The following is a 12,447-nucleotide window of genomic DNA, read 5'->3' as shown; positions in this document are numbered from 1 at the left end:
AAATTGCCGAATGTTGAGAAAAAAAGTGAAAAAGACAGTTTTCCCCTTCTGGCAACTCTAGCCATGATGTTGTAAGGCAGCTTAGTACTATTGTTCTTTACCTGATTGGCAATTGCTTTACATTCTTTCTGAAAGCAAAACCAAGAAAAAAAGATTAAGAAGAGCTAACTCCATAAATAATTTATGGATGAAGATACATTTCTATTAATAAACAAAATGACAGAAAGAAAAAGAAAGTAACAATAGAAAATCAAGCAGAGCAAGAAGAAACTTTTCAACATCTTTTTCTTCATATTTCATCCCTCATTTAAGGTGCTCACATTCATCCAACCTCAGCTCCACATAGTTGTCTGTAAAGTCTGAAGGAGAGTAACCGTTTGCATGCTTTTAAATATGAGCAAGACAACTAAATTTTATTTTGTTCTGAAATGCTTATGGATGTATTTTATGGCTTCATTTGTATTTTCTTATAAGCAAATACTCTTAATGGATTGCAAATGTGCACTCAATTTATGTATTTGATACTATTTTGCTCAAAGTGGAAGCATGAGTTTGCACATGGCTTAAACAGAGGTAAGGTAAAAAAACAAGGGAAGGAAACAAAATCACTTAAGAAATGGATTTCACAAGTTGAATGATTGGCAATTGTAGGGCTGTTGAGACTTTCCAGAGCTTAAGGAAGAATTAAGGTAGAGAGTGAGAGGAAAAGGATTCTGGATCTAAAAAGATAGCAAAGTTAAAGATGCTTAAAGTAACTTCTAACTATCAGAAAATGAAGATTTTTTTTTTTTTCTGAAAGCCCTTTCTGAATTTTGGTATGCTTGATATCAAGATTGAAGTTTGTGTATACTAGTCAGTAAGACCAGATGCTGTGAAGCTAACTTAATCTCTTCTGCCCACTTAGATAATATTATGGATTCATACATAAAAGATGGAGTGCAAAAAGTAACCAAAAGAAAGCAACAACCAAAAGGAACTGGAAATGGAAGGAGTAAAAGAGCGCAACTAATTTTAGAAACAGCAAAAGAGGATTGCTGGTGCCAAGAAACAGTGAAGCAGCTGCTTCTAGAAGATCCAAAGAAGCTTTTGTTCTACTTCAGCCAACAGTTTCTGACTCAAAGGGAGTTTTAACAAGGCAACAAGAAGAGAAAGCATCAAGGCAAGGAACTCTCAGTGAATAGAAAGAAGTGCTGAAACACAGATGACCAGACAACACATCCTAGGTAGGGAAATATTTTCATTCTCCTGTAATTGAAATTTCTTGCTGAAATTTCTCTTTTAATCATATTGGTTATTGTTTACCAATGTATTTTAAATATTGTATAAATGAATACCTTTAATGAATAAAATTGCCTATTAAAAGAAAGTAATACACATAACTCACATGACTACTTACTTCAATGAAGCTGAGAGCTTCCCACAGTTTCACGTACCTCATCAGATTTCATTTTTTCTGTATAAGTCAATTAGAAAAAAAAACCCCAAAAACTTTAAGGGCTTTAAAGGTTCCTGCCTATTTGCAAGATCTTAAACAGAAAATTAGTGAAATATATTTAATTACATTAAAAATGTGTTTAGAAAAAAATGTGCAATACCCTAGGTTTTCTATTCTTTTGTTGCTCTGGGTTTTTTTTTTCGATAGGCAACTATATTTTGACTTTGCAGTGCATCACTTTTAGTCTTCTTTTCAAATGTCTAGGCCACAACAGCTTTAGGTATTACACTGAAGCTCAGCTCAGCTCAGGTGAGGCTGTCTCATGAAAAAGAATCTTAAAAAATAGTTTTCATAAACTTAAGAGATCAGAAGGGAATAAGACTGTAATCAGTATAAATGCCAGGGGTTTGGTAGCAGAGGAGTATAGGGCTGAATGTATCCCCTCTCCTTTGAGCAGACACTAAGCTGTCCCGTGCTGGTCACAACTGGCCACATCTGGCTCCACAATGGACCCACCGCAGTACACAAGTGAGTCCATCCGTGGAATTTGTGGCATTTCTATGAAGATGTATTTAAGATAAGGCAATAAACACTGAGGGAAAAAACAAGATCAGAGCATGCTCCGTTCCAGAGCTAGTAATACCCTCAAAGGGTTTGCAGTCCATGGATAAGCCACAGAGAACCAGGTTCTTCCCTTAAGAGGCAATGATCCATGGTCAATGTACATCAAGGCAGAAGAAATACGTAAGAGGGAAGAAATGGCAGAAGAAAAGAGTGAGAAATGAGGAGCAGCAGAAATTAACTCCTACACTTTCACCTGAACCTCCTGCACTGGCTCACGTCACCAAAGAGACAAAGAATAATCTGTGGTCAAATACAGGAAGGGAAGTGTTTGGAATGAAGTTAAACTTTCAGAAGAGGCGAGTAAACGTGTTTTTCATAATTTTTTTACTATTTGTCTTTGTTTTCCAACACCCAAAACAGTCATTAAAAGGGTTTATAATAAGGCCATTTTTTCCAGGACAGTTGTTGGTGAGTGATTTGCCACATCTTCATTCCAGCCATGAAACTTCTCACTCTTGTTCTTCCTATTTTGCCCCATTGTACTCTGAGGATGGAGTGAGTGAGTGAGTGAGTGAGTGAGTGAGTGATGGTGAGAGGGCCTCATTGCTGCTTATGGTTAAACCATGACCCAAATACACCAACAAAATGCGCACTGCTGCAAACAAAATCAGTAAACCAAAGGAATGATTAGTTGAAAAGGGTACTGCAGTGCCACGCAGTGACAGACTAAAATTATGCAGTGTTCTGAAGTTCAGAATTTGAATTCCAAGTCCTTAAAAACATGTAACAATAGGCTAAAGAAAATTAAACTAGAAGTACCAAGAAATTAGTAAGTCTGTTTATAGTGGTAATATGTAGCAAACATTATGTTTCAGGAACTCAGAAAGAAGTTACAGTCAATCTACATCAATTAATCAGGAGAAGGACCTACGTTTCAACACAGTTACTACAGTGTAGCACTCTGATAAAAAAAAGCTATTGAAAGAATTAACATATTCCCTCTCAAAAGTAATACAGAAATAAACTCTTCAGAATGAGTCAAGCCCTTGTACTACATGACATTTTGCAATACTTTTAATATTTTTGTCAATTATCTGATTTTCAGAAAATTCACATCACAAAATAAATGAAATTAAAATTTGAAAATTGTCCTTACAAAAAGGCTTAAAGTTATCTCTAACTGAAAAATTTAAGGTTATAGTTCTCAAAAAACCTGAAATACTTTGTGCTATATATTTAATGTTTATTTTCTAACTGTAGGAAGGTTTTTTAATATATCCCATCCCTAACAGTGTTCATGGCAGAGTTTGAGCAACCTGGTCTAGTGGAAGTTTCCCTGCTCATGGCACAGGGGTTGGAACTAAATGGTCTTAAAAGTCCCTTCCAACCTAAACCATTCTATGAAACGTATTTCATTTCCTTACACTCTCTTCTTTAGTCTACCATTAACCTACCAGAAAATACACTTCTCTATTATCTGAACATGAATTTTTCTATTTTCTACTATCAAGGTTATTTTTTAATGATCATATAGGCTTGAGTATGCATATTTAATTCCTTTACATGCTAATTTTTTTTTTACTCCCTACATTTATTTTAGTGTAGCAGAAGATATTTTCTTCATTTGGAGTATGATGGGCTGTTGCAGCATTTGACAACTTGCTATTTAGTCCACTATAACACACATTCAGCAATACACAATTAAATCTTAAATGAGTAAACCAAAATAGTAAAACCACTATTATTTAATCACTATGTTCTTAGGCAGTAAGGAGAAATAGAAGACACACAGCGTATTCAAATCTCCCACAACTACAAATTCATATGTTTTATGGGTCTTGGGTAGAACACATAAAAATAAACATAATCCTGTTCTCTTTCATTAGCTATTACCTCACATTTTTGGGAGGAATGCATGTATGTTTACCATGAGACATTGTTTGCTCTTCTTTTCTCATTAGCTCAAAAGAAGTAGCTCAACAATCCAAAACACTCCAAAAATAGTTATCACATGGTTTCTCAATTGTGGGGTAGATTTATTACAGAGAATTCCTATTTCCTATCTTTTTACAGTTCCATAAGCTAGCAACTTCTTAGTAGAGAGTGGTTTATCATACGTGGTATGAAAGATATCATGCAAAAAATGAGTCAATGTTTTCATAAATCATTATAGCAGCCCTGAAGCTACATTAAGAAAGCTTCTTTCATTTAAATTCATTCAGAATACACATTCCAGAACATCTATGAACTCAGGAAGTCCAAATAAGGATATACAATACCTGCTGAAAGTAGTAATAATTTTTTTCTATTCTTGTTTAGAATGTGCTATCTGAGGCAATCACACAGAGTTGTAAAACTTGCTATTATCAAAGATCAAATTAAAAACATTAGTCACAGGCTTTACATATTTGCATTTTTTGCGTTACTTGACTAATTTTATCAGATTCCAAAAAACTTTATACAACCTATTTCTTTCTATGCTAGATTTTCTACAAGAAACTGTAAAAAACATTCCTGAACTAGATCTTGGTAGGAATGCCATGATGTTTTTCATCAGATAAATGAAAAAAGCACAAAAACACAAAAAGGGGCTACTGTTTCCTGAAGATCCATTGATACACTGTGGATATTGAAAAATATTATTTGCAGTACTACCTCGCACTACTGACATTTAGTTTCCATTAGCACTTCATAATTAGAATGACCTTGTTTCAAACAGTGACATTCCCAAAATTATGCTTCAGATGCTTTCCCTCTAACTCAAAATAAATGTTTGTTCATAAAAACTGTGAGTAAGAATCTTTCTGATTAATTAAAACTTTAATAATGCAAAGTATTCCAAAACATAGTAAAAAGTAATAGTGATTAAATGCTACTTTAGTAAACAGAAACTTACTGCTTTACAAATATGACTTATATAACTCTAGTGCCATTCCTATAATTTAATGATAAAGACATTCTCTCTGTTACTGTTCCATAGTATTTTTCAGAATATTAGGACCATTTTAAAAGCTAAGTACTTGCACAGGTTAAAGTAAAGTAGGGATCTCCCATAATATTTTTTGGTACCTTAATTTAGATACACTAGGTAACACACCATCCATATTCTAACAGACTGTAACTTGATATAGCAGGTTGAAAAACGAGCTATACTTTTTTTTTTTTTTGAGGTGCTTTTTTTAATGTAACCCTTCCCATTTCCTAAAACTTCAGGTATTATTTTTTCTAACAAATACAGCCACAATTAAAATTTATTTCTTTAAATGTACCTTGGTAGTGGGCACTAAATCCACGGTATCGGTGATTGCTGTCTGTTATAAAATGTAGTCTGAGCCAGTTTTTGTTGCTTATAACTGGAGGAGGTATATTCATTCCAGAGAGCCTGAAATAAAACAAATAAATTAAAAAATTTAATAAAGGATCTCAATATTATCTGGAAAATTTTTATATCCAAACTAGCATTCATTAACATGCCCTCTGTGAGACTTTTTATTTATTGGTTAGTAGCATTTCAACAAGCATGAGCAGACAAAATTTTACATTATGCCAGACCAAGTGATGGGATACAAATCAGTGCTAAGCCAGAAACTACACAACCACGTTATTGGTCAGGCACAGCACTGTAAAGATGAAAGTACATGGCACTCAGGCTAGAAAGAATTTGTGTCAATACAGATGAGATAATGGGCCAGACAGAACACTGCTCTGGGCACCAGGGAAAGGTTTGTACCTTGTGACTTTCACCTTCAAGACATGGAAGAAGAGAGCTTAGGTTATGCAAACTACTATCTAAAATGATAAAATAGACATCTACTTTTCAAGAGTAATTAATTTTTTATTTTTAGGGTGTAAAGATAAAAGAACTATTCCATCACTTGTGTGGATTTGAAAATTAATTGTTAGATGTACAAGAAGAGTAGAGAATTCTAGTGGATTCACCCCAGCTAGCAGTCAGGCACCACACAGCTGCTCACTCCCTTCCTTCCCTGCCCCAAACAATTGTAAGGGGAGAGAACAGGAAGAGCAAAAGCAAGAAAGACACTTCAGAAGACAGTTTTGTAAGTGAAGAGCTGAGAAAAATTGAAGTGATACAAAAGCAATAATTGACGATATTCCACAAATAGATCAATCAAAATGATCTCCAATGATTAGCAGCTGTGTCTCAGCACCTCTAATTTTTTATTGCTGACCATGAAGTTATATGATATGAAATATCCTTTTGGTCAATTTGGCTCTGTTTATTTTTTTTCCCTTCCCAGAATCCGATCTATGTCAGGTCTACTCACTAAGGGGGAAGGAGGAGGGGGCAGAGGATGCCTTGGGTCTGTGCAAGCACGGTTTAGAAGCAGCCACTACACTGTTGTGCTATCGACTCTGGTTTAGCCACAAATCCAAACTATAGCACCTTATAGGCTTCTATGAAAACAATTAATTATGAGCCATTAGACCCTGTATTAAAAATTACCTGGATTTTTTTAATGTTTTGTATGTTTTTGTATTGTTCTGTTTGTTTTTTAGCATAAGGATGTTGCTCCAATTATAGTAGCATTCATCTTGACTGGCTCATTAAGAAGGTCTGAATTTAAGCTGTTTTTTGTGTAGTGGGTTTTTTTTCCTTGTTGTTGTTACTTTATTTTTAAATTATATATAATGTTTTTAAAAAGGAGAATAAAGTTTAGATAAAAAATTCTTCCATCAAAGCAGTAATTCAATATACATTTCTCACCAAAACCAGAAAGATAAGTCACATCTTCAGAATGTCAACATACTTACCTATGCTCTTCCATTTAGTTATAAACAGAACTCTTCCTGTAGTTAAAATAAAATACTAGCCAACAAGTATGCCATTTCATGTTCAGAAATAATGGATTCCTATTTTATTTTGAGAAAAACTGTATTCATAATAAATCAATTCTGAAGGTATTTTTTGAGTGAAATAAAACCCCAAACCTTGCTTAAATAAATAACTAATAAGTTTGTATAGGAACTATTCTGTGGGGAAGACTTTTGAAATAATAACAGTTTAGAGGTAGTGTTCTTTTCATCTTTTCCTACTCACTTTACCTCAAAACAAAACATGTTTAAGACAACTTCCCAAATTTCTGAAACTGTAGTAGTACCTTGTTCCCTCAGGCACTGATATAAATGACATCTATTGACTGACACCATAGGCTATTAAAACTCCTTCACATGCTTGCAAAAGGATGTTTTTATACTGTGGAAACATATTAGCTCACATAATTCATTTCAGTTGAACAACACATAGAATCTAGGTTTTTAAGCTTATGAAACTGACTTTCAATTTTAGATCCAAGAAACCCAGATGATGAAGTTAAAAAAAAAACCAAACCCAACCAACCAAACAAAAAAATAGTGCTATTATATTGCAACAGGATGTGGTATAAGATTGCAACAGAATGCACATTGCTCTGTACTAAAGTCATATGCACTAGCATATATATAAAGTGTAAGAGACAGAAGCCTACACGTTTCAATTAGAAAACATCAAATATTTCTGCATTTTCCTCGTGAATTTTAGAATAAAGCACACTTTTAAACAGATATAAAGTGGCTTTAGTTGCTACACATTTAGTGTTACAGATAGAAGTGTGCTTTAATTTGTGGCATCTTTTTTGGAAGGCAGAGGTTAGGGTATCCTTTATGGTACAGTTATTTCTCTCTATAATAATATTACCTAATGGTGCAAGAGGAAATAGCCCTTTTATTTAAATTCTCACTCTCTAAATAATTGTTAGGCAATGTAGAGACAGAGGCAACAATCTTTCACTGCTTGCATATTTTAGAATAAACTCATTACTGGAAGAGGTCTTACTGAAAAATTGAAGTAAAATAAGTCTGTAAAACACATTTCCTAACCTGTATTTTGACTCATATATTCTGCCTATAAGAAGGTTTCTTTTCAATAATCACAAAGCTATGTGAAAAATAAATTGCATGTTTATTGTCCAAGACATGAGAAAATATTACCCTAGACATTTAAATATGTTCACAGTAAAATATTAATTTTGTTTCTAAAATAACTAAAAATCTAGCTTACCTATCAAATCGGGTATTTACTAATATATGCATCCTTACATCTATGCTGACATCTAATTAAATTCACAGTTCCTACAATCCAATTTTTACAGTTCATGGGTTCTATGGGATTCTTCCCAGAAAGTAGATTTGCAAACTGACAGAATTTATTCTGTTGATATAACTGTCCCTTTTCTCATGTCAATTTATCTTCTCAGCAAATTATAAAGCTGTTCACCATAACAATAATACATTGGCAGCTCAACCTACTTCTCTGTCAGTTACATTCCAAGCGTAGTTATGCTGCATCATCTACAATATTTCCCTAAAGTTCAAAGTAAAACACCATATCTTCCATAAAGGAAACACAGCTGTCTCATGTTCTTTTATAATTCAAAAGATGTAGCTCCCTCTCAAGCTGCACAGAATCCTGCATAGTAAATTTCAGTCAACAGAGAGTAGGCTGCCCTTCTGCAGATGTCTTTCATAAACCCTTAGAAATGTTCATGGAGAATCTTGGCTGTGAACCAGAGACTTAAAGTCTCTTACCACTATGTGCAGTCAACAGCATTGACTGTTATCTACTGCAAAATGTATTTGAAAAAGGAAGAGCTTTCTGAAACCGTGCACCTTTGTTGCTAAACAAGGGACTAATAGAAATGTAAAACTGCATGTAGATATGTCAGTGAGGTTCCCATCCATGCACTTGGTTTGTGTGTAAACCACAGTTTACAGAAGAAATAAGGGACTGACATTTTTGAGAATCAAAATTTCATTCTTCTTGCACTTCATTACAACAATATGCCTCTACTCCCTTCCTTTATACTCTATTTAGGTAGTAATTAAAAAAATAAATTCGCCTGTTTTGTGCTAATTCTGATCCAGTGAAGTCAATTAGTATTTTACTTGCCCTCAGAATTCTAACACATAATTCCCACCTTAAGCTGAAAAATGAAATTCGGGGTTGATGTGTTTTCTTTTTTTAATAGCATAGTGCATATCCTCTATTTCTTCCAGAAAAGGAACAGTATACATTTACTTTCACTTTGAAATGTATACTGTCAGATAGCTATAATCTTGGCAAGTAATTTAAACATTCCCTTCTTGCTCATGTACCAGACTTTAGCTTTAATTTCTAAAAGTCATCTAAAACGACAGCTCTTACAAACATATTGTCAATGATTGTCACAATTTTCAATACACTGATTATTATGATGTTATACAGGCCTTAATTTAGTCATTCAATATGTCCAAAAGTATTCCAAACAGAAAAAGTTTTGCTTTTCTTTAAAAAAATATTCAGCAAACTTTCCCCAAAACTTCTTAATTAGAGTTTCTACATTTCCTCATATCCCAGATTCACAGAAATTGCATTAATTAAAAAAAAAAAAAAAAAGAGGTTGATACCACTCCTATAAGCAGTGCTGAAACCCTTTCTAATCCTACCAAAGCCTTAGGCTAACAAAGACTTAGATCTAAGCATGGCTAAGTGCATACATAGATCTCATTGCTCATTTTATATGCGCTACAAAATCCTAAGTGCTTGTTTTGATGCAAACTGCAGCTGTGTGCATTCTTTCTTATTGGTTATTATTTGCATGTTTAAATAAACCACTTTCTATAAAGCTTTGATTAAAAAAGGGCAAATTATCACACATTTTGATAAGGCCTATGCATGTTCATGTGTGTGCTACTGGGGCTTAATGCTTACACAGCATGATGCAGTGAAAGAGAGAGTAGCCACCTGTCCCTTGAAAGGAAAGGGAAGACTTACTCAATGACCTGATTGATGACCTCTCTGGTTTGGTAAAATTATGCTTAAATTAAGCAATGCTTGTATTAAAAATAAATTTGAAGTAGCAACATCTTACAGCTTATTGTGTCTCCTGTATTTGTGTGCAACATATACTCATTACCAAAGACTTCTGGGAACCTTTCTTTTGTTCTTCATGGCTGCCTTGACCCCATAAAGCAACACCTCACATAGCAAGATTCATAATAAGCACCTTTTGCAAAGGATCCACCACACAATGCAGATTTAAGGGCACAACATTAAAACTCATGTCTCTCATTTAATAAATCCATATCTGTTTAAAAGAAGCAGTTGCACACTGGAGAAGCAAAGCTGATTTCAACTCAATATTTAATATATTACTCTGTCTGAAAGATTCTGAATGATTGAATGATTAAGTTAACACATCCCTCCCGTTGCACCAACTCAGTTTGTATGATGTTTACACTGAAGTTCAGACTCTAACCTATCTCTTTGGTCAAGCACTAAAAGAGTAAGTATTTTGCAGGACTAGGCATATCAATATTTTTTTTTATGTTTTCAATTTCACTGATGAGTTTAATGGGTCTTAATGGCATTCATTATAGATGTGAGTGTCCGTTGCATGACAGCTTTGGTTACTGGCCTTTTTTTTCCTGGAAATGTTCTATCCAAATTATATCAAATCATTTCAGAGCAAGGACATGGCTCTGACCTCTATTGTCAAAAAGCAAAGAAAGCTCCACCAACTTCTTATGTTTCTTACAAAATCTATTGCTGTCTAAGCTGATAACTCAGGATTTAAATCTTTTTGAAGATATCATATAAATATTAAATGCTAATAGGCATTTTCTCTTGTCTTTGGATAACAACAAAGGTCAACAAAATGGATAATTGCCTGTAAATTTTGCTTCTGTGAAGAATTTACAACATAAAGTAACTATTTTAAGAGCTGTGGTTTCCCTAGAATTTTAATTGTGGCTTACATTTATAATATTAATATCCGTATTTCAGTAAAAGACTAAATGAGACATCTCTGTGACAGAAGCTATAGAACTTTAATGTAAGTTGAGTTTTTCATTTAATCCTATATACGAAACTCAAACTGCTGGTGGGTTGCATCAGGGCTGCTTTTGTGTGTGCAGTCAATACATTCAAGTCATTAATTCCCTGCATGATTAAGAAATTGTCCATCTTGTGAGATAGACTGGCTTCAGAAAAGAGACTAATTTGAAAGGTAATTACAATATTAAAATAAGCAGTTTCCCAGATGAGACTTCAAATGATGAAAACAAAAATAACACAGGAAGAGAAAGATGAACTTGGAAATAAAGCAAACATATATATAAAAGAAACAAAAGAAGAAGAGGATTAAGTTATTCTTCTGCATAGCCATAGTCTAATGTCCAGTCATAATAAATGACAGAACACATCATTCCAATGAGAAATAAAACGGTCATAATTTAGTATTTAAAGAGGAAAGAAAAAAAGTCTCTTTCTAAAATGAGCCCATTCTCAATGGTAAATATTCATTAGAAAAGTAAAGGTAAAATGCCAAAAAGAAGAGTGCCTAAAATCTACCACTCTAATAGAATTTTGAGGGCAATATATAACCCAAGTTTTAAGTGGTTATGAAGTTATTAAAATACCTAATTCTTATGGTCAGTCCCTGTAATATTTATGGCTGGACTGATCATTCATGTATCAGGGAATGAGGACACTCATAAGTTTGATATTATATTAATCGTTGTTTCCATATCTCAGAACTGCAGCCAAATGAATGACAAAAAGCAGGTTTTATTTTTAGAACAGTAAATTGCCACTCTTCAAATTTAGACTCATAAGCTATTTGGAACTAAACTAAGGCTTTAGCTTGAAACTTCACTGCAATCACTTATTACTGATTTATAAAACAAAAAAATGGAAACTTAGATAAGTGAGTGCTTGTGAGGAAGAGGAAAAAAAGTTCTACATTATTTAACCATGAAAAAAAAATAATTTTTCTGTAAAGTACTTTAATAATCTATTGATTAATTTTAGAGTTATTCATCTAGATGGATAAAAATAATTCACCCTTTGACTCTTTTGTCAAGTACATTATTATGTCTGAAAGACCAAAAAAAAAGTCTTTGTTTTAAAAATGTCAGTGTTGAAATATATGAAAGCTTTGTCTTGCCTTGGAAATGCTAGAAAAAGTTCCGTTTTAGAGTAGAGTCACTGTCATATAAAGCAGCTCCATGGAAATGCTAGAAAAAGTTCCGTTTTAGAGTAGAGTCACTGTCATATAAAGCAGCTCCATGAGAAGCCTGTGTAAAATCATCAAGGACTGAATAAAGGTCCAAGAGATGATTAATGAAAGTTTATAGTACTGTGGATATGAAATGTTGAAAAGCGTCAAGATTAAGAAGTACTTTTTGAATTCAAAAGTTGATTGCTCCCCACAAAGCCAGATGTTCCTATGTCAAAGTTTTCCAACCAATCTCTTGACTTGACAGAATAATAAATTATGAGGAAAGGAGCCTTCTAAACACAGAATTGTTAGCTCATGATACATATAATCTTGTCTTTGTGACATAAGAAATAACACTGATGGACAGTGGTGTGTCCTGATTGCCTGCAGGCCTAGTACAAGCTGCTGATT

At 33.6% G+C, this 12,447-nt stretch overlaps 1 protein-coding gene across 7 annotated transcripts in view; it reads right to left on the bottom strand.

Annotated features, from left to right (window-relative positions):
• The window catches only part of CSMD3 (CUB and Sushi multiple domains 3), a 580,686-nt gene that overhangs the window by 365,068 nt on the left and 203,171 nt on the right, over positions 1 to 12,447 (bottom strand). For all 7 annotated transcript variants that reach the window (XM_074556146.1, XM_014263981.3, XM_074556154.1 and 4 more), the window contains exon 6: positions 5,269 to 5,381. In XM_074556146.1, the coding sequence (XP_074412247.1) occupies positions 5,269 to 5,381 (113 nt within the window). The remainder of the gene's footprint in view (positions 1 to 5,268; positions 5,382 to 12,447) is intronic.

Source organism: Zonotrichia albicollis, chromosome 1 (genome assembly GCF_047830755.1).
Source record: "Zonotrichia albicollis isolate bZonAlb1 chromosome 1, bZonAlb1.hap1, whole genome shotgun sequence".
Lineage (NCBI taxonomy): Eukaryota > Metazoa > Chordata > Aves > Passeriformes > Passerellidae > Zonotrichia > Zonotrichia albicollis.
This window is presented reverse-complemented; position numbering and strand designations above follow the sequence as displayed.